Source organism: Caloenas nicobarica, chromosome 7, assembly GCF_036013445.1.
Source record: "Caloenas nicobarica isolate bCalNic1 chromosome 7, bCalNic1.hap1, whole genome shotgun sequence".
Classification (NCBI taxonomy): Eukaryota; Metazoa; Chordata; class Aves; order Columbiformes; family Columbidae; genus Caloenas; species Caloenas nicobarica.
In genome coordinates, this window is record NC_088251.1 from 19,765,645 (window position 1) to 19,788,572 (window position 22,928).

At 42.3% G+C, this 22,928-nt stretch overlaps 2 protein-coding genes across 3 annotated transcripts in view; one reads left to right on the forward strand and one right to left on the reverse strand.

The window, feature by feature from the left end:
* Positions 1–22,928, reverse strand: part of ACTA2 (actin alpha 2, smooth muscle) — a 51,790-nt gene that overhangs the window by 25,688 nt on the left and 3,174 nt on the right. The gene's annotated exons all lie outside the window — the stretch shown is intronic.
* FAS (Fas cell surface death receptor) lies at positions 716–15,630 on the forward strand. 2 transcript variants are annotated; one of them, XM_065639114.1, is made up of 9 exons: positions 716–841; positions 8,717–8,882; positions 9,865–9,999; positions 11,990–12,101; positions 12,605–12,669; positions 13,014–13,085; positions 13,212–13,285; positions 13,762–13,786; positions 14,599–15,630. In XM_065639114.1, exons 1-9 carry the CDS (start codon positions 716–718, stop codon positions 15,012–15,014), a joined length of 1,191 nt encoding a protein of 396 aa, XP_065495186.1. In that variant the 3' UTR covers positions 15,015–15,630. The 2 variants fall into 2 exon arrangements, with proteins under 2 accessions (XP_065495186.1, XP_065495187.1); XM_065639115.1 differs by having other exon boundaries at positions 764–841; positions 13,011–13,085.

Below are 22,928 nucleotides of genomic sequence, written 5' to 3' on the forward strand. Positions count from 1 at the left end.
GAGATCAAGGCACGTACCGATTACTGACACCATCACGTTATTTCTAACACTATGGAGGAGGCCATACCACCAGCATTCAAACCACTGAAAGCTCGCAGGAAAAACTCAAGGAGTGACTAGAAATACCTATGAAATAGAAGTCACAGGCTTGAGTAACCCTTTCAATAGGATAGCAAAAGGCAGTGTCTTCTGCTGCAGTGAATTTAGCCTCCTCTGAATGACTGTTCCACTCCTACAGATCCAAGACTCCCTGCCCCAAGCCTGCCCTTACCAATATTGCAAAACTGGAGTTTCTGCCCTTGATAGGGAGGCATTTGCTCTACTCAGCAGTTGAAGCACATGAAGCAAATGCCTCATGTCCAGCATGAAGTCTGCTGGCATTTTGCTTTGTGACCTCAGGGCCATGCCTGGCATTCACAAGCTGCCAAGTGGGTCCACCCAACCCCATTCATCCCAAACACTTAAGATCCCCGTGGAGAGTGTGGTGCCCACAATACCCACAAGGAGTCGGCATGCCCCTGCCTCCCTTTCACAGAGCGAAGCTCAGCGCAGAGAGCAGGGGGCTGCCCGCGGGCAGAACTGCCCATCCCCTACCCGCAGGGTCACCGGGAGGCAGAAGCCCGTTGCCCGGGGCTGGCTCTCGACACCGCGGGCACCCGCATGCAGGACGGGAGGGGGCAGCCTGCCGGGGGCGGGCTCGGCCGTGTTTACCAACATGGGAGGAGCCGGGCGTGGGCAGGGCGCAAGCTCCCGGTGGCGGCGGCGGGACGGGCCGCTTTCACTTCGTGGGAGAGCGGTGGGCAGCAGCGGCATGGCCCGGGAGCTCCTTCCCCTGCTCCTCGTAAGTGTCTGCCTGCGGGAGCGAGCGCGACGGGCGCCCGGCAGCCGGGCGGGGCGGGTAGCGGAGCCCGGACGCGGCAGACCGGGCTGGCGCTCCGCGGAAGGGCGGCCGGCGGCGGGGACAGCCCGGCGGGGACAGCCGGAGCCGGGCGGGGACGCGGGGGCTGCGGCAGGCGGTGCGAGCAGAGCTGCCTGGTTACTGACCGCCGCCGGCGGCAACAAACTTTTTCTCGAGATTTTACGTAAGTCATTTAGGCGATTTTTTTTTTTCCTCTAGAAAACACACCTTCAAACTCAGGCACTTTATGGTTTTCGGTCACTTCTTAGGGTGCCAGGTGGAAGCGGACGTTGTGGAAAAGCAGAGGGAGAGAAAAGGGGGAAGGATGGAGGTAGCTGTCAGAGACAGCTGGTCGTGTGCCATGGGTGCAGGGGACCCAGGGAGAGCTGGCGCCATCCTTGGTCCGCAGTCACCCAGACCTGGCTGGAGACCGTGAGGCAGGTCCAGCATCCGTGCTGGTTAGCCGGCACAGTTAGATCTATGCCTGGGTATCTGCCCAGGAAAGACCGCATTAGTGAAAGGTGACTTGCACAGCTGGTAAAGCAACATAAAAGCAAATGCCTGTGGCAAGAGTTTTGAACCACTACCCAGGAAAAGCTGGCGAAATAGGCCAACTCTAGTGGCACAAAGTGCAGTGTTCACTGGAAATGGGGCAGGGCCTTCTTTTCTTGCCTTAATCATCCCACATGCGCAGTATGAGTCTCTGCAGCTTCAGAGCTTAGGTCACATGTCAAACTTTGTCATCAGTAAAGTCTACTTTGCAAACACTCACTTTGAAGGGCTACTGTCAACAAGGAAGGTAAGGAAGTGTTTCAGTGTCTGCAGCACATGGATCTCCACTGGTACAGGTGCACTGGGCCAAAGAGCTGTAGCGGCAGGGAGATCCTGGGCAGGAGGCCTGGGCACACATGGGTGCAGGTGCACTGGCTCTGCCTGCACTTGGGTAGAGCTGCCCAAGGCAGCCCTGCTCTAAGAGTCCAGATGTAGGACATGGAGATCGGGTGGGTGGCAGTAAACCCTGCTGCACAGCAGAGCAGTGACCCGCCTGGAAATGTGGATGCAGTATACATTGCCTCCCCAGCTCTAATTCTCACCTATTTCAGAGACAAATCACTGGAGTTCACATTCAAAATCTCTTCACAGTGTGGTTACGTTGGTAATGAATGCAGTTTGCTTTGGGGTTTGGCAGGTTAAAATCAGGTGTTAAGGTAAAAGCTATCTAACATGTAGTAAACTATTTAAAGTGATTCAGGTGGTTATATCCATGTCTCTGCACAAAGCACCGGAGCATAGCTAAGTACAAAGAAGGATTTTCATCTGCTGACATAAGTGTATATTTTCTATTTGTGTACAAGAGCAGCAAACAACTAGCAGAAATATCAGTCTAGCTTAGTATTGTAGAACTATTCACAATATAAATTAAGGTAAAAAATACTTTCTCTTATCATTTCTATTCCTATTTTTCACTTGTTTCCAAATTTTGGTACTCTTTAGAAAGACTGTGGCAATCCCACATACTTTCTCTTTTTAAAAAAGTATAGGCTTTTTTTTAAATTAGCATGATATTCCACTACTTATAAATCAGTAAACCGGGGCAGCGTTTGGCATACTAATTTGATTAAACCAGAACACAAAGGAAGTTTGTTGAATGAGCCCTCAATTTTGCAAGTAACTCCATGTTGCACTGAAGTAGGAGCACTGGTAGGGATAGTCATACAAAATAGCAATGGCCTGCATAGTTATAAAACATCTAACTTTACCCTGTAAAACAAGCCACAATACCATATACTACTCAGAGACACAATCTAAAGGAATAGGCCATATTAAGAGAGTGAAGTGTTATCTAAATATTTTGTAATCATCTGATATGGCTACAGAGCAGGCAGTTTCCTGGAATTTTTGAAGACATACCTTGGAAAACAGGACTCCTGCATCGCTGTGCTGACCCTTCTTTCTCATTTCCCAGACAACTAATGCACACATTTAAATGTATACCTATAAATAGCTATAAGGTCATGGAATGACCCAAGAGTCAGCTGAAAAGTACAGAGGCCCCAATTCTAGAAACATTTGTCTGCTCACATTTCCACAGTTAACTGCCTTTATCTTCCAGGCAACTCACTTAACAAAGAAAAAGTGCCAACAAGAAAACTGTATGGTTTTACAAAAGGAACAAGGGGAAGAGTTCCTAAATTTCTACGCTATCCAGCTCTTATTCATCCTTAGCCACAACATCGAAGTGAGGTAGGAGCTGTTAATATTGCTCCAACTCTCCCAAATTATATAATATTTATTAGGTGTTCACTAATACAGTACTCCTACAAACCAAAATTTAAAAAGAAAAACAACACAAAAACCACCAACCATAGAACCCCCATCCCCACAATATATTGCCATAATTTGCATGTGAGTCAGCTGAGATGTTAAATAGTAATGGGTTGAATTTGGACAGTGACTATTTTAAGACACTGGACAGTAACTGAGGCTTCTGCCTCTCACAGGCACTGAACACATGCATCTGACTTGAGATTTAAGAAGCTCAGGATGCTTCTGGTTGTGGGGAAATACCAGCTCCCATTGCTGGGCTTCAGAAAATGGAACTGGATTCTTTTTATCCTTCTCATAAAAGGTTTTAGAACATAAAATACAAATTTTAGTCGCTATTTTGGTGCTAACTATCAACTTCTGCCTTGGTGGGAGAAAAAAAAAAAAAAAGAGATGGGGAAAAATTATACTGGAAATATTTGAAACAGAAATTACTTGTCATTGTAAAAGAACTGGAGTAGAGAATCCTCTTAATAAATAGTGTGAAATGACTTTTTGGAAAACCATCCTGACAGGGCTAACGCAAGGGAGATTAATTGCATAGAAAACTCTATTAAAATGGAGTTAACTCTAGCAACCTTTTGTCAAAAGTACCATAAGCAAATCAAAACTCAGAAAATAAGTTAAAGTTTTTCTCAGCTCTAACTAGGCAAAAAGCAAGAAAAATCCCCCCTCTCCCCTTTTTATTAACACACAGAAAGCCCCTGATGAGTTCATGTACATTACCCCACATAACAAGCATGGAGTGGAAAAAAAAAAAGGCAACTAATCTCTGAAGGCATCAGTCTTCTCATCCATAGGCATCTATGGATTAGAAATGGGAGGACTGACTGCTAAAATTGAAGTGTATTATAAAGATAACAGGAGAAAGGTTTGGGGGTTTTTTGTTTGTTTATTTTTTCCTTGGGGTTAAAAGTTGTGAAGCTTTAAAAAGCCCCGTATGCAAATAACAGGTTCACACACCTCCAGAGCTGACATTACATCCCTGTGAGGTAGGTCTGCTGAAACTTTTCAGTTGAAGGAAGTTGACCTGTTATGATCAATACTCTGATACAGAAAGAATTGGAAGCCTGAGAATGCCAAAAATCACACAGGTTTTCAAAGAAACAAAAGCTCCTGTCACTCTGTCCTGGGAAGACAGATGAAAACAGGTTTTCTAAGTCTCCTTAGCAGATGCCTGTTGGTGAGAGCGTTTTGAAGGACTCTATGGGAGCAAAGGAAAAGGAGGTAGAAAGGTCTCTTAAATGTCTAGGCAATACAGAAGGAGAGAAACTCCAAAATTTTGTCTCATGTAATAATTTTTCTGGATTCTACTAAGGCTAGATATCCCTGATTGATTGCTTTTATTCCCGTTGACTACTCAGTTCAATCTAAGTGTTCAGTTTAGATATGACAACTGTTTTTTAGGTTAAGATAAGAAAGGTAGAAGAGAGCCTCTGTGAGTCATTTTAGGCTGGGAAAGGACAGCTGCTGTTTGAATATACCCATCACAAAAAAGCACCTATCACTCCTTCCTCTGTGAAAGCCCCTAAAGTGCTTCCTTTCCACTATTAGCCCTCACTGCTCAGTGACAAGGAAAGCAACTAAGGTGTGCGCAGAAAGCCAGATGACTATTAACTTTTTTTCCTATAAGACATACCAAAATTTCTGTATAGCAAATGGATTGCTTTAAAGAGGGTGCAAATCCAGGAGGAGAAAAAAAAGTTTGAAAAAAATAAGGTGCCACTTTGAAAGCTATAGAATCTCCACAGTTTTCTTATTATTCCTTGTACAGAAAGGTGATGCAAGACACCCCTGTGAGCAGAACTGATGTAAGTGTTTCATGCTGCTTAGGTGTCAAGTTCTGAGAAGTGATCCCCACTTCTTGTAAGAGTACCAGGAAGTTCATGTCTGTGAGTGACAGCGGAGAGTTCAGTCAAAAAGTGTTATATTTCTGCCCAGCCTCACTATATCAGCACAGCCTGTCTGTATAAAAGTGTGAGAGGCAGAGGGATTTGTTCATGCGAGGGAAGGCTGTGTCTGTGCATGCACTGTGCAGGCATTCAGTAAACACAAAAAGAAACTCTGCTAGGTTTTACTGGTATTAGTAATTTAGAAAGATGTTTCCTTCTTTCATCATATCCTATTTTCTGCATGATTCTGTACATTCTCTTTCTTTGTGTATGCTCTGTGCTTTGCCAGTGCCATTCAGTTTCTCTGCTGTGCCCAGGTAGTTTGTGGGTGTGCTAGGGCTGTGGTTATTGTCACTCTCCCTCTTTTCTTTACTGTTGCCCAGGGTCTTTTTTTTCCTCCCCAAAATGGCTCGACTTCTCTCATCTAAAAAGGGGAGATGTGGACACCGAAAGCAGGACAGAGAGCATCCCTGTGGGCACAGAGCTTTGTCAGGCATGGCTGCAAGGGCAGGCGAGGAGGTGGGAGCCAGGCCATTGCAGCAGGGTGAGCGCTGCCGAGCCAGGGCAGGTTTGTCAGAGTGTCGGCTCTGATGTTGCAGCATAGTGGGGCTGGTGTTGTTCTTCTCGCTCACCCAGCTGAGCCACAGTTCCTCCATCGGCATGGGCTCATTTCCTCACCAGCTCCCCCATGCCACAAGTGGCTTTGCATTGGCCCACCATGCACCCCAGCCACATCACAGCCTGCCCAGCTGGACGCCCCCGGCGCTGTTGGGTTTCCTGTGGTGGCCAAAGATCCATGGCGCTGCTTCAGTGCCTCCCCACCGTGACAACCCTCTTGCTTCTGAACCATTCTGCTGGCTATGGCCTCACGGCAAACGGGCTGGTTGAAGCGTCATGATCCTCCAGCTCAGACACCCGGGACAAAACCTGTCCCCCAAGCATTGTCCTGTGACTGTCCCCTCCCTCAGCCCAGTCCAACACGTGGCGGAGGAGCAGTGGAGGTGTGGGGCTTTACCATGCTTCAGGGAAAGCCCAACCAGATTGGATGCATGCCTCCGAAACATAATTACTAGGAAGTAGTCAATTGGGCTTTCTACCCCAGTTTTTAGTAAGATGGTTCTCCCAGGCAAAAGGAGAACAAATCATGCTAATTTGGCACATCATTTGGCAGCTTCTGTTAAGGCCTTACATTAACTTTAACTTTTTAACATCATTACACTGGGTTTTGGAGAAGAGCACCCTCAAAGCTTTGGCAGCAAAGGAAGAGAATCAGAGCACTGCGTGGGGGAAGTGACTGGCTGAACATGTGTACCCAGTTTCTCAAGTGCTAAACTGCCTTTTTTATCTGTTGAAGCTTCTCCTCCAGGTGCCAAGAAAGGCCTTCTTAATTTCAGTCTGGTAATTAATATTATATACATTTTAAAACAGATGGCTGCTAAGGACAGAAGTTGTTTTTCACCTTCTCATCTCTGAATAGACTAGAGGATCACAAGTGGCTACTGTAGAAGTCAGCAGACAGTGGTCATATTGGTTACTTCAATTCATTAGCCACAGATAACACTTCCTTCACTTCAGAGCGCAGTTTGAAATCCAAACCCATTTTTCAGTAAGTTAATATGTAAGACAATTAAAGTGTTTTCTTCATCTAACTGAAGTTACAGTCAGCATCCAAGCAGTTTCACACAAAATCATGAAGATTGGATTAATCAGCCATTAAATATCACCCTCTGGCAAGCAAAAAAAGAAAAAAGAAAAAAAAAAGGAAAGAAAGTGTAACAGTAAAACAACCAGTCCTCAAATTATTAGAGAATTCTTTAAACGTGTTTGTCCCTTGTTGTTAGCACTAGCAGATACAGTAAAATTTGCATTAAGCTGCAATTGAAAAGTGTTCAAAGGTAACCAGAGTTACACTCTTTCAAATATCCAAAACAAAATTAAAAATAAATTATTCTATTCAAGGTGTTTTGCATGCTGACTTAAAATGTGAGTGAATCTGTGACTAGCAGGACTTTTAGTCCAGGCAATGCACCATTGGTACGAGGATTTGACAGTTTGTATTGCACCTCATTCTCCACAAATCTCCTTTCCAAAAGGTTACCCTGCCATCCCCCTTCTTCATAACTTGGCCTGTTCTTTCATTTTTGCCAAGGACAATATCGTTGCTCCATTTCTTCCCCAGCATCATTTTCCCCCCTTCCTCAACATCTCTTATAGTATATATCTCCAAGTCTTTTGTAAAAGATGAGCAAGAATAATGAATGTAGTGCTTAACTTAGATGTTAAGACTTCAAACCCTTCAAGACGAGGACTGTCTTAATTTTTACTGTTAGAGCTCCAGACAGACAATAGCACATAAATAAAATATATCATGAAAATGTTCAAATCATTTCAAACTATCAGCAGAAACTGGGTTAAGCAAAGGCAGGCTGGCCTCAGGCTCTCCTGCATAATAGTATTTCTAGAATGGAATCTAGTTCTTCAGCCAACAAGCATTACATAGCTCCATTATATAGACATCTCACACTGAGTGCATGCGAAGTATATACAGAATTCCACAAAAAACATTGCCAAGAGGAAGGCAAACTATAGCAGATCTATCCTTCTAATTTTCCCACCTTACTCACAAAACAGAAAAAAAGAATGGCTTGGCCCCTAGTCCACAGTGTTTTCTTATTAACATGAAAAGAGGCAGGACAGTGGCAGCTAGTAAAGTTACTACTGACTAGTAGCAGGGAGGAGAAGACAAACAAACAAACCAAACAGACACAAAAAAACCCAACCAAACAACCAACCAATCAACAAACCACCACAAACATTAAACACACCCAAACACAAAACCAAAAAAGCCCAAGAACTATGCAATTTAACTTGACAGTGCATTCAAATAAATGGATCAGGCTTTAAATTAATTAGAGAGTGATACTTCTTTCTGGAATATATAGGCATTGTCTACTAAGGAGAAAAATAATTGAATTGGAAAACAAAGTGACAACAAGATCACTTTAGAAATCAGGTATTTTTAACTGAGATAAAAACATTCAATTTTTTTATTCTTCAGAGATGCATTAATACTGTTCAGCTTGCAAGCAACAGTCAGGTGGCAAGAAATTAAGAAAGATATCGTTTGAATTAAGGAAGTTCTCTATAGAAGATTATTATTACAGGCTAAGAAAAGGTAAGATTTAGGCACAGTGATCTGAGGCAGAGAAACCTCTTCAAGAAAATGATGGGAGTTCCTTTGCACTATAATTAGGCATATGAGGTCATCTGTTACAACTCAGATGTGCAGGCCTGTTCTCAAGCATTAATGTTCAAATGATCAGTACTTGTAGTGGTAGGGTTGATAGCATGAGATCTAACAGGTGTCCTAATTGTCCATTAACTCATCTGAAGTAATGAACAACTTCAATAAGGGGCTGAATATCAATATGTTTAGCAATAGAGTAACAATACTAATGTAACTCTGTGCTAGTACTAAAACACACTGACATTCCTTGACAGGTATTTTTGGTGTTTTGTTGTTGTTGTTTGGGGGTTTTGTTTGGTTTTGGGTTTTGTTGTTTGTTTGTTTTTTAAATAACTTGCTATTCTTTTCTCCTAGGTAGTTATCTTAATAATTGAAACACAGTGCAAAAATGATACTGAAGCTCTAATACACACAGCTTACAATAAATTAATTACAAGCAGGATCATTGCTAAGAGACAAATTAAGTGTGAACTGGATGAATACATTTCAGGTGATAAGTGTTGCAAGAAATGTGAACGTGGTGAGTATCATTGTAAGACTATTGGAAAGTCATTAAGAGCGGAAACCACAATGTGCAGAATTGCTTTCTGCTGGGATAGTGAAGTGGCATGCTGTGGTTTTCTGGGTGCAATGCTTCATTCTAGCTCTATCTTTCTCTATTGCAGGACATCAGACACTTCTAAAAGTATTTATTGAGCTCAGTGCACCAACAACTTTTTGCTACAGATAGTAGTTCTCACATAACATGCTTGTCACAAAAGAGCTAAGAATTCCATATACATCTTTGAAAGAGGTTTTCCAATTTTTGCATATCTAGTTTTGTTTAGTGTGCTCTCCTTCAGTCCTAAATTGAAGGAAGAGAGGGGATAATCAAATCTTACATATACTGCCTCGGTTCAACAGGCATGAGGCCCTGGATGGGGAATGCAATGACTTGAAGAACAGGTGGCAATGCCAGTAACATCGCTGCCCAGCCTAGAAGGAGGAGGGTCTGTTCCCAAATAGGAAAGGTCCGGACTGAATAGGTATGAGCAGAACCGAACTACAATATGGAGGGAGGTGGTAAAAGGTGACAAAGTCACCCTGCATCCTCCATCAAAAACAACTCCTGCAAAGCAAAAAAGGCAGATTGTGATTGCAGGAGAATTCAGGCTCAATATGTATGCTTGACCCACTTCTGAGGGAAGTGGGGTCAATGTTAAAGGCATAAAAAAAAAAAACTTACTGCCTCTCAAACCATTTAGGGACATGCTTTAGTGCTAGAGTTAGTTTAGGTTATGGTTGGACTGAATGATCCTGAGGGTGTCTCCCAACCAAAATGATTCTATGATTCTATATTCCTGAAGAGCATATAGGTATGTATAAAGAATGTAGATTCTGTCCATGTTAGCAAATCGAAAAGTGTAAGGGATTAAAAAGAAAGTCTGATATAGGTCTTAGAGCTGATGGATTTTGTCCAGAGGTACTGCAAATCTTAATTCTTGTTTTTTCTGTCTCTACAGGTTTTGTTAAATATGTCGGCTGCCCAACAGATACTAATGAACACTGTGTTCCGTGTACAAATGGAAAGGACTATATGGATCATGTCAATGATTTGGACGAGTGTTTGAGATGCTCTTCATGTGACAGCGTATTTGGTACATCTATAGAAACAGCAACTCTAGCAATGACTCTTTTTTGATACAGGATTTGACTGAAAAAAAATCTCCAAAGTACCTGAATAGTGGGTAGCATGCAGATTACCGTTATAACAGTAGTATGTGAAGAAACTTATGACAAAGTCATAGATTTAACCCCCAGTTCCCTTTCATCAGGTACAAAGTGGGAAGAAGAACAAGCCATGTTGGTCCATTATTTCTCCTTGTATTTACCTTTGCTCAGCCAAAGCAATCCTTGCAAAGCAGACCCTATACAATCTAGTCAGAGCGAAAGAAGATCTCTCTCTCTCCCTCACCCTCTATTTAAAAGAAGGGGGGTATTGTAAGAAGCAGGGATGGGAGAACTCCCAATAGTTTATTTCATAGTCTTTCATGTAATTAATAATATTATTTTAAATTGCTGGTGTTGATAGAGTGATGTCTTTTATACATCCGAGATGCTGTGTGGGTTATAGGATCAAATTATGAGACTAAAAGGCATGCCCTACTGGGTCAGACCAGTGGTCCACCTACCCCAGTATTCTGCATTCAGCAGTGAAGGCAAAAGATGCTATTTAGAGAAAACACAAACCAACCTGTGTACTTCCCGTGGTCTGTTCTCTGCAAAGTCTAGCAGCATCCACAGTTGTGGGAAAGGACACTAAAAGGTCTGACCCTACTTAGTAATTTTAGAATCAATTTACGTGCCCTTTGTGCATGAACCTGCTGGAGGACCCTGGTTTCAGAAAGTCACTACCTGTTGCATAAATACCCATCATAGATTTTTTTTTTTTTTTTTTAGTGCATTAAACTGATCTCCTAGCAGTTCCACCAGGGGTGTCCTGCAGTTCTAGTATACTTGGATTTAGGGAGTGATGGTTCTGTATTCCTCATATCCAAAATCAAGTTTGGTGAATGGAGAGACAGCTCTTAACTCCAATATGGTTGTACTTGGATCACCTGCTGGAACATCAGTCTTTAGGGCTTTCCCCTTCCTGTAACACCGCCATATACATAGAAAATTTTCCTCTCATTAGCTACTATAATAAGCATTTTTGGATGGGTAATGAAGTTGTGTACAGCAAAACAATTCAGCGTTTTGTACAGTGCTACAAAGGAAACTATTAGTTAAACTGAAGGGGAAAGAAGAGGTGATGGAATGACCAATCACATTATCCCATGGCCAATAACGTAGTTGAAGAGAAGTCAGTAGAAAACGTTAGGCAGGAGGAAAATTAGCTCTGAAGTTCCATGAGAATCATTCTTAGGATCATTCATGTTTGATGTTTTAATGGATGAGTTCAGCACTGGTTTCACAGTAGAGCTTCATCAAATTTTTTTGAAAGATAATATGGTTTCCTGTTACAGCAGGGCACTGAATGTGATAACTCAAAAATTCACTTCTATTCCTATATGCCTAAGAAATTTTTAATGCAGAAATATTTTTTCATAGATGGAGATAGCTTCATCATATACATGGAGGATAGGGGCAGATTAATTAACATGCTTCCATGCTTAAGCACAGAATATATTAGCTAAAAGAGAAAGTGGAATTCCTCACCATCGAAGGTCCTCAAGAAGAGCTAAACTTCTTGTCTGTCAAGAAGAGTAAATATCTTGTCTCTGACGTCAAGCAGGGAAATGGGTTACATGATCTTCTGAGTTTCCTTCTGGCTTTACACTTCTGAATGGGAAAAAGAAGCTGACAACATTTGGCAGTGCCAAATGAATTGTCTTCTAGCAAGTATTTATGGTGTGATCAGATTTTTGAGCTCCTGGCCAGCAGAGGTCTCTTTGCCATCTCCATCCTTCCAGTGCTCCAGCAGCAGGGCTCCTTATAAAAGCTGTGTTGTTCTTACAGTTGAGGCTCACCCATGCCAGCAGTGGTAGAGCTAAAAGCACATAAGTTTGAGGACAAGAGCTTGTGAGCAGAGGGTGGCTTTTAAGGCCTACTTTTTCAAACTACCAAATTTCAAAAAATTTATTTTAGGTTTGGAGGTTGCAAAGAACTGTACCCAGGCACAGAACACGGAATGCACCTGTGCAAAGAATCATTTTTGCAATTCTTCTGTACCATGTAGGCACTGTGATCCATGTACCACGTAAGTTTATGCCTTCATTGTTAAGTATGAAGTTGTCAATATCATGTTATCACGCTTTCTTTTTCCAGCCAGTTTCAAGACAGAGGCTAAGGTCCTGTATAACCTGAGGGAAAACATACTAGTTTTCCTTTGCATTTAGCTTGTTGAGCTGATTTTGGTCAGTCAAGTTAACTTGCATCCCTGCAGGCTTTCCAAAGGCACACAGAAAAACTTGTATACGTCCACCATATCTGTATACGCTTTTCAAAAACTGTAATTTAGTATCTGAGCTTTTCTGTTGTCTTTGTGTGGTCTACTGTTACATCTAGAAAATAATTTCCACGCCTTTGTCCTCTCCGATGCCTTTCCATACCATTTTCATACCTATTAAATTCCAAACTCAAACTTCTTGATATATGAAATATTTAGCTGAGAAAGTGTTTGGAGATTTCGCTTTGCTCTATTGACAGAGTTATAAAGAGAGAAACAAATCCCATAGTGATTTTTGTTCATGTTTTCTGCAGATGTGAAAGTGGTGTAACTGAAAAAGAATGTACTCCAACTTCAGACACTGTGTGTGGAATGAAAGGTATCATTTTGAATTGTAGCATGGTCTGGCATTTGCTGTAGTTTGAGAGACTATGGCCCACAGTGACTCCTGACAGCTGAGGGCATCATATCTACTGGGCCCTGTACTGACCTGTGGGGCATGATCCCTCTTTTCCCATGATCACTGTGCAAATGTAGGAGCCATTACTTCTTTTTAGGGGCGACTCGTGATAGGTAAGACTTCAACAAAGAGGTAGCTTCTACCATTAGGAGACAACAGAAAGGCTTTTATAATCTGACACAATCTTGTTTAAAATTTAGAGTGTGTTGCTATATTGCATTTCTTGACTTAACTTTCATGTAATGCTTCTAATATTCCAGCAGGAGTGCCAGCGCTGGCCATTGCTTTCGGAATTGTGTCAGTACTATTAGTATCAGCTGGAGCAATACTCTGGTGTAAGTGATTCCCTATTCCTTGTTCCTATCATATTCTGAATAAGATATTCAGGCACTCAGATGTATTATATGCTTGGAGTCCAGATATACCTGTCCTGGATTTTAAAAATGCTTTTTTTGTTTCAGGGAAGAGAAAACAGATGGGTTGTACTAGCAAGGAGAACCTGGGTGAAGTAATCCCCATAACAGGGGTTTCTTGTGTAAGTACTGTTGCTTAGATCACGAAAACTCAGGTTCATGAAAGGAACTTTGTTTCATTTAAATTACACTGTGATTCTGCAAGCATGAGGATGCCTCTCTTCTGTGACAATATTGAAGTAAATTTCACCATAAGGGCTCTTTGGGGAGACGTCAAAGAAACTCTGTATTATTTCTTCAAGATTTGTCGACGTGCTTCCAAAGTTACATGGCCAAGATCAAAACTTCATAAATCATCAGGGTACCTGTCCCAATGGATACTTCTAGGCAACAGCAATTGTGAAGTGATACCCCAAGCTTACCGAAGTCAAAAGAGGTCTCTGATCTGATTCCCTTGCTTACTGAACAGGGGAATCATGAAGAAAACTAAAAGAAAATTACAGAAGTCAGGTGTCATGAAATGTGTTTATCTTCTTATACAAGGTTAGTGTTTTATGAAGCTTGTTTCTCCTCATTTCTCTCTTGTTTCTCTTTTCAGGACAATGAACCTCTCATATACCCAGGTAAGAGATAATTTCTTAAAATACAGTAGAAGGATAAAAAAATACAGACAAGGACATCCTACACACACAAAAAAAATGGTGGTTTTGTGTAGACTTCACCACTGTCTAGAGTTGTCATTCTAGCACAACAGTGAATATTTACTAAGGAAATGCCAGTTGATATTGTGCTTATTAAGGCATTTAGTGATACAATGAAAGTTTTGCCTCAGGAGGAATTTCTGTTGTATAGGAAGCAATTATTAATTGGCAACAGGTGAATTTCTGTTCTGCATGTGGTACAGATACTAGGAGACAGAAAGCTGAATTTCTAGAATTATGGATAATTATGAAAATGGAGTAGTCCCACACCCAGCAGTGGGATTGCAGAAACACGAACCTACCTTATGTTCAAGGGCAAATTCACAGTAGTATCACACAATAGGAATAGAACATAAGCTGTATTCCAACGAAAAAGACCTATCCTGTTCCAGGACCTTTCCCAACACTATTTTGAGCAAAACGGGCACATGAGGCAGAACCAGACTTTAATAATAGACAAGGACATAATAGGTTAAAGAGGGAACTGAGATACTATTTCAAGTGGCAGAAAGCAATATGGATGCAAACCTAAATATTTGAATTACATAGCATTTGTTAGGAACATGTAAAAGCAGACCTACTATATATTGTAAAAAAATCACATAGAAAAGATACTGAGCCATGAATACTTGTAATTAATCTCTTTTGGATAGAAAAAGTAAACTCTGAGCATAGGTGATAAAAACCAGTCAGATATAAGTGCCAAGAGCATCAATTTTCTTTTGCATTTCTAGATGTTGACCTGAGCAGCCATGTTGCCGGTATTGTGGAGGAGATGACATTCCTAGAAGTCAAAACATTTGTTCGTCATCACCAAATACCAGAACCTGTCATAGATCAAGCTGTTCGGGATAATTATAGTGATACATCTGAACAGAAGATTAAGCTGTTTCAAGCCTGGTATCAAAGACATGGGATAAAAAGAGCCTATGGAACCCTAATAAGCAGCCTGAGAGAGCTTAAGATGTGCACTGTAGCTGATAAAATTGAGGAAAAAATGAAGGCAGCCATTTCCAGCTGTCAGGAAGGGGGACAGCCTTATAGTGATGACACTGAGCAAAGCAAAACCTGCAATCCCAGAAGTACAAACTCTTACAATGATAATGCTGAGCTAAGTAAAAATAATTCTGGTACTCTGGAAGAGACATAGCACAGAGTCATTTGAAAATTACTTCTGACCAAACCGATATTTTTCTAGCAATATAAATAACAAAGCTTTTAAATGCCCATTTTCATTTGCAGTTTGTTTCAAAGGAGTTATATGAACAAGGAATACTTAGGATTTTTGCAGCAGTATCTTTCCTTTAAAAAAAGTGTTAGCTTTTTTTTAGTTGTTAAGAATTAGAAGGAGATGTTTTATAGCTTATATTCTACAAGGTACCACATAAAAGTCCAGCTTTAGGATTCACTACAAGATGAAAAAAAAAAAAAAAGTCATTATTTGAAGAAAAGCTTTAGTCTAAATGTATGGCCCTGCATTACTTCATCAACATAATGTTTTGCTTATATTAAAATAGTGGGCTGTTGCATTTTTCAAAATGAAAACTCTGTTGTTCACTGTCTATGAAGTGTACCAAGAAGAATACTTGAACAGAAAAAAAAAATAATTTTTAGGACAGGTGTTGCTGTGTAATTAAATTCTACTCTGTTGTAAATGACATTTCTCCATTGTATAAAAGCACCTGTGTGTGTATACAGACTTTTGTATATGTGTGTGTATTTATACATGTGTGTTTATATGTGCAGGTTTTCTATGCGAATGCTCCCAGTGCTAGATAAAAAAATATTTTCCTTGTTCTCTGCATTGATTACAAGCCTTTTCTGATGTTAAAACCCTTCAAAGAAGCAGGAGCTGAAGCAGCACAGCAGAACCATGGTTTTTGGAAGGCAAACTGCACAAGTGATGTAGTGTCCATGCGCAAGTCTGCAACACTAGTTTTTCTAATGCAGGAACTGATACAATGAAAACATCACTTAAAAAAAATACACGTAGTGCATGACTTCTCTCATTGTGCAACTTACAGATATCATTTTTAGGTTTTCTTTCACTCAGATGAGTAAATCACAAAAAGAGAGATAATTCTCTGGGAGGGGGGAACAACAAGAAGAAAACAAGAAACACCTTACCTTTCTTACGTCACAGAGTACAGAGGGCTCAGCTCCCGAATTTGAAGAACCAGTAGTGCTGGGTTGCTTTGCAGTGAAGCCTTTCCTGCTCACATACACGTTTATGCAAAGCCTCACAAAACCTTTCAACAGATGAGGAGACCTCAATGGAAAGGCTTGATATTTCCAGGTGACATAGCAAGAAGGATGATGTTCTTTGGCTCTACCATTAGTTTCCCAGAGAGAATCTCCAACCAGTGCCAAGACTCAGCCAAAACACGAGGAGACATGCTGGGGCTCGCTCCCAGCCAGGGTGTGGGGCAGGGTCCAGTTGCTGCCACCTGGCCCCAGGGGTGTGGAAGGGCAGGGCAAGTCTGGCAGCAGGGTGCCAGGTGCCAGCAATCAACCCCCAGGCAACGCCAGGCACCCACAGCTGTGTGGGGCTGCGCCTAAAGGTCATGCTGCTAGAAGTGAGGTGCCTGGAAGGGTGGTGTGTGGCCCTTGAAAACAGCCAGGCATCTGTGTATGGCATTAAGCAGGAGCCTGAAAGGAAAAGCAGGACTCAAGATTATTTTCGAAAACTTTAAGACTTTCATAGACTTGACCCATGGAAGATCTGAAGGGCACAGAGCATACTGTTGGCAAGCCCAGACCTGGAGTAGGTTGTACCTTCTCCAGGTCTCAAGCATCACGTAGATGCTAAATACTCAGAAAAACCTTCCACCCCACTTTGGAGCTTCTTGCCTCTAACGTTTCTGCATTTTTTAAGTGTCTAATCAGTCAGCTTGCCACTACCATACTGCAAAAATCCACACACTGTGCTGCTTTTCAAAGGAAAATCTTCAGGTTGCTGTAGCTGGATGGTTTAACAGCCATGCACCAGAACTGTGCACCTGCGGACTGATTAATGCATAGCATAGTATACATGACTTGTGCATGCTATCTGTGTACAGATCTCACATGCTGCGACAGTGTGTTGTTCATTGCCATGTTTTGGTCAGGCTCCACTTATACAGGAGAATAAAATGTCTGCCTTTCAGCAAAGCAGCACAGCAGTGACAGAGGCTGTGCCATCTCTCCTGGGTTACAGTTATGTAGAAGAACAGTCAAGACAGGAAGGAAGGAAAGCTCCATGTTCTCACAAGCCCTGGTAGACAGGCTGCTCCCTGTACCATGTCCCACCCAGGAAGGCATAATGTAGCTTAAAGGTGTGTTGGCAGGTGCTTTACTTGAACTTTGGCTTTTATTGGCTTCTGGCTATATCTCTCAGAGTAAAGCATCTGACCATCAGAAAATAAGGCTGTCCACCTCTCAGGGATTCAGTGGATCAGTTAGTAAAACTGATCTGAACCAGGCCAATCTTAAAGCAGAGGCACCAAACCTCATAAATTTGTGGCCATGAAATAGAATGTGAAATTTTTCTTTCATCACACTGGAATTCCCCAACCACAGTACAACAAGGATGGTTAAAAAAAAAAAAAGCCCCTGAGCGATGAGTCATGTCTCCTTAGGAGACATCGGCGAGGCTGAACCCAGACTGCCACTAGCTCTAGTTGTTAGCATACATAGTTGGTTTTTTTCTTCTTCTTCTTAACTAGAACAGTGCATCAAATAAGAGAAGAGATTGTATTGTGCAGTTGGTTTTACAAAGGAGTGCATCTGTGTCTGTGCTGCACTCAGCAGTGCAGCATAGAGCTATCTGATCAAACTTAGAGTACCTGGACCAGGGACCGAAAGCTTGAGTTCTGCTGACCTATGGTAACACAGTTTTCAATGGCCTCATTTTCAAGCTAGGGCTGCACAGAAATATCACACCAAGCAGGATATATTAGCGCTGTTTCACGTTTTGCTGTCACATTTCCTTCTCAGAAGTAAAGTCAGTGCTGAGTTTCATGCTGATAAGCAAGATGACTGCTGCCACCCTAGCTGCTCACTGAAATATAGTTCTGGTATCTTTATGCTCTGCACTTTGCACACTTGCAATGACCAGCCTCTTTCTCGTAAATGACAAGTCTGTGTCATAAGCAGTGTAAAATAACTCCTTTCTCAGCTTTAGGGGAGAGGCGGGGTTTGCGGGGGAAAGGCAAACTACAAAAATTACTGTGAGAAATGAAACTCTCCTATTTTATGGAAACCCATTGTCAGAAAAGCAAGTGGAAACTGAAACAGAAACTTGACCGGGGAATGACTTGGCACATTTTGAAAAGCAGATTTCAAAGGGGAAGCTCCCTATTCAGGAAGCTAAAAATTTGCAAAACACTTGCATTTGTTATTCAAATAGTAAAAACAGAACTATTGTTATTTTAAAATAACAACAGTAGAAGAATGGTAACATAGAAATAAAAGGCTGATGATCTCACTTCAGTCCCCTGCAAACTGAAAGTGACTGCACAAGTGAGGAGACTGTTGATAAATTCCACAGGCTATTCTGTTGATCACCCATACTGCAAACTGTAGAACAGTTCGTCCTGCCCTGCAAACACATGTAACACCTGCGTGGAGACAGAAATGAGATCTCTATAGCAGTACGGCACCAGAAAAAAAGCAGGAGAGGTTCAACACAGGTCCGATATACAGGGTTGTTGCAATATGAAATAAATCATTTTTAAAGTTATCCTGCAGGCTGCCCATTCTTGAAAAGACATGGCTGAGAAGTGCTGAGTACAGAGTCTGAAATGTTTTTGCACAGATAGCATGACAAGCATATTAAAGTGTGAGAGAGCCGTAGGCTTATTTCCTGTATGGAGGAGACAGGAGGAAAACAATACAAATTTGTGAGAAGACTAAAACTATATTGAGAAAAGCCTTGGGCAGTCTCCTTGTTTTGAGGGAAGATACAACCTCAAAACTCACATTCCACTCTTGCTGTTTGTCAATACTTTGATTTTGGACTTGAAAGGGAAGTTTGCATTCCTGCTATCCCACTGCTAGCAAGAGGAAAAATCCCCACGATGTGTATCTAGCCTCTAGTACAGAGCTGCGGTTGAGAATTAGGAGGGATGTGGGAACAATCACAGAACTTAACATACAGTCAATGTGTTCTGGATAGTTTTTCAGTGGTTTTAATTCCTTTCCAAACTGAAAGCAAGACTTTTAAGGCAGGCAGAGTGCTAAAGGGCCTTTTCCCCTAACTTTAAAGAGAGGTCTCTCACTCTCCTTATAAACCAGCAACTGTGACAAAATGCTATTTTCATAGCAGGCAACCTAGTCGGAAAGCAGCAAAAAATGTCTGTGACTGCAGGCGTGCTGAAAAGAGAGTCTTGAACAAACGCAGGGGAGGAGTTAGTGAGGGAAAGCAATGGCAGCAAAGCCCAAAGACACTCAGCCTCCTGTGCCTGGGCGCAGGCACCGCACAGAGGTCTTTGAACCTGCCTCCCATACATCTGGCTGCAGTGCTCCCCATGTGACTGGCCGTCCACAGGATAGGATAAATACACCTTTGTGTCATTGGGATATGAACAAGAAAGGATGAGGCAAAAATATCCAGTTTCATTTCCTGCGTATCTATCTTACAGTCACTGATGAGGTTTATACATTTTCCGGATTATCAATACCTGAAGATTTACATTTTCTTTTTTCATCTTTTCCTGGTCCTTCCTTCATACTATGTGAAGACCCTTCTTCAGATATACATCTGGGATAGCTGAAGCTGCAGATGACATTTTACAACACTTCCCAAGTTGCTCTGATGTGTAGCCAGCCCTCTGGCAAGCCAGTCCTGTCCCTGCTGGGGCTGGTTGTCTCCTGGCACCTCTGCTCTTCTGGGAGGGGACCACAGCCATCCCTGCCGTTCATGGGGGAGGACAGCTGTGATCTGGGCTGATCTCAAGGGCTCTCAAGGTTCAAGGTCTGTCTCTAAGACATGAGGACAACACTTATTCCTGTACTTTGAGGGAAAGAGGGGCAACTAAATTTATACCAGACAGTGCTCCTTCATTTATCCAAGAAGAGATAGTGGTCACTAAATAATTCAGTATTTTTTAACCTGTCGATCAAATATACTGAGATTTAAACACCTTTAAACTTGTTTAAGATTTAACAACCGCCCTGGAAGGTGGCCGTGCTTGTTTTGGGGGAGACGGGAGGTAGCAGCTAGAGCTTGCACGCTGTTCACAGAAAGCAAAGCCCCGGCGCCGCAGCCTGCCATTCCCTGCCGCTGCTCAGCAGGTGGCAGCCTGTGTCCGCTCAGTCCCACGCGTGTCCCCCCTCTCCTCCCCCGGCCCGGTCCCCGCACACCCTGGGCTGGCTTGGCAGGGAGGGACACGCAAGAGCTCCCTCCCCATCGCCACCTCCCCCTGCTCCTTCCCAGCTCTCCAGCTGGCTCGCTCTCTGGGGGTTGAGTTATTCTCACGGGGAAAGGACATTTTATAAATGAGCTTGCACGTGGAGCGAGCAGCAGACTGGCTATGACAAGGGCACAAAGCCTTGCACTTGTAGGCCTGAGCCTGCCATCAGGCAGTTCCGACTCTAATTTTACATGTGATCCCTCAAGTCATGTTCCACAAGACTTAAAACAACACCTACAGCGTCATAAAATGTTGTGTGACAGCTTTTGTAACACTCCTCAGATTTGAGGTTGAGCACAGCCTGACTCCCTTCAACCAGCCCCAGGATTAAGCAGCTCAAGAAAGTCCCACGCTGTAATTCCAGAATTTGCTGCAGCACAGCCCATGACTTGGCATCACCAGTTTTAAGTTTAATACCACATGGAAAAAAAACGTGTCATGACAAAGCATGCAGGCTGCAAACTGAACACTCTGAAATCTGGAACTGGCACTGTTACTGCAGTACATACAACATTACCTGTGCCAACATGAATGTGTATTGCAGTGAAGTCTTATTAAATGTTCACATATAAAATAAAACAGTTGAGAGTTAGACATTCACTTGATCATTACTTCTGCAACTGCCAAGATACCAATCAAAGGTAGGCATTAGCAGCAGCTGAGAAAGCCTAGGAAAAAAAGGATGGCTGTCCTGAACTTGGGCCCTCAGAATGGTAGTCTTTGCATCACCATAATGAAGTGAAAAAGCAACTGGTAAAGATGGGGGAGGTGAAAGGGTGGGCGATGACAGCTTAGAGGCTTTCTGGAGGAACTGGTTTATGAATAATACCCTTAATTGCTCCAACATGCTATTGTAAATGGTCTTCTTTCTCCTCCAGGCTTGTAAGTTAACCTATCATTTTGAATAACTATACATTCAATGCAGTTTTGACTTCTGTTCTAGCTATGAAAATGTTGGGAATAACCACCACAGGAAGCTTGCTGCCAAGATTTTTTTTAATCTTACAAAATCTATGGCTGTTGCTTCCATCAGAAAATCTGGAACAACTATAAGTGCTTGAAAATCTATAATCCTGTATCCAGACACATCAGAGCTTGTGCAGTACTCTATGTATTATGCTTTTTGTTGGCTCTATTAATGTGCCTGTAGCAAACAGCAAATCAGGAACTAGCTGTCCAAGGTACACAGCCCCTTTACTGAGACATCTTTCCTGAGAAAGTGTCTTAGAATAGGACCTTTATTCAGATCTCCCTACAGCACTCAAAAGCCTTTCCCCGACATCAGGCACTGCCAAAGAGCATCCCATAAAGATGCTATAAGGAAAGTAATGAGCAATGGTACTCAATGAAATTTAAATAGTAATAGGTTACATAGGCAGGTATTCTTAGGCACCGTTTAGGGAGTCTGGGTTAAGTGGTTTGTTGAACAGTTACACTAAGAGGTGCTTCCAAGGATTTCTGAGTTGTGGCCCCACTGCCACATACTTGGGGCTCGATGCCTATGGGCTGCAGGACAGTTACATTTACCAGGTGACCAAGGGAATATACACTGTAGAAGCGGGCCAAAGAGATGCATAGAAAATTTGTTGGGTTATTTCTCATCTCACCATTGTTCGCCTTTACAACTGTAAGACTCTATTAACCTGCTGTCAGTGCAACTTTCTAGGATCTCTTTTTATTTGTAAATGAAAACAGATGAGTAAAATCATGAGCTGGGATTAGACAGCTGGACACAAGATAAAAGCTCTGTTCTGTGTAAGGGCTGAAGTCAAACGTCTTTCGGACACCAGCTTCCTCCTCCCTTCTCCAAAGGCATTCCTACATACATCACCATTAAAATGCACGGATCCTCCAGGAAATGCAGTTTTCAACATCCCCTAACTCACACAAATTCAAACCAACTACCAACAGAACACGCAAAAGCATTTCCTGCTTTCTTCTCTCAGCTATGGACCTATTCCAAAGAAAGATAGTAATGTATTCATTTTTTACTTAAATGGAGGAAAAGGTTCTTCCAAACGTGACGGAAAATATTGTTGGTCAAATTAAATCAATACCTTCTGTTTGGACAGCAACCAGGTCCAGAACACTTTAGCAAAGAAAGCATTAGAAGCTGTAAGTAGTTCAAAATAGGACTTCAAGTCCTGTTCTACCTGGATTCAATTTAGCTATTGGGATCAAAGGGGGAAACTATTATCACTAGAAAGCAAGAAGAATTTTTATTTTCTAGGCAGCATTCCACTCGAGGAACTAATCAGTCATCAGCTTATACTCACCACTTAGCCTTAATAAATCTGGGCAGACTTATAGACAACATTAGTATAGGTAAGTCTATAGGGGAGTCCGTGACTGAGCCAAAAAACAAAGCAACTTTTAAAATCTAAAAATACTATAACAGGCTTCTTGGGGCTGAAGGCATGACTGAGAATGGGATGATGCCTGTCTCTTTGGTGTCTTGCCACACTACCAAACACAGGAATACAAGTCAAGTGTTCTTCCTTCTTTCAGTCTAACCCTACGCTAATTAGCGCAGTAGATGTTAGCATTCATATGAGATGTGGCAGAACCTGGCTAGAATCCCCTTTTCTGGTCTGGAGCAGAAAAATGCACGCAAGTCTCCCACCTTCCAGTACCATAGGTCTGGGCTATCTGGGGACATCTCTTTCCTGTGC

Coding starts and splice junctions, on each gene's coding strand:
- FAS (XM_065639114.1), top strand. CDS start 716: ATGGGAGGAGCCGGGCGTGGGCAGGGCGCAAGCTCCCGGTGGCGGCGG. Junction 842..8,716: donor AGCTCCTTCCCCTGCTCCTC/GTAAGTGTCTGC, acceptor CTTTTCTCCTAG/GTAGTTATCTTAATAATTGA. Junction 12,670..13,013: donor CACTGTGTGTGGAATGAAAG/GTATCATTTTGA, acceptor ATATTCCAGCAG/GAGTGCCAGCGCTGGCCATT.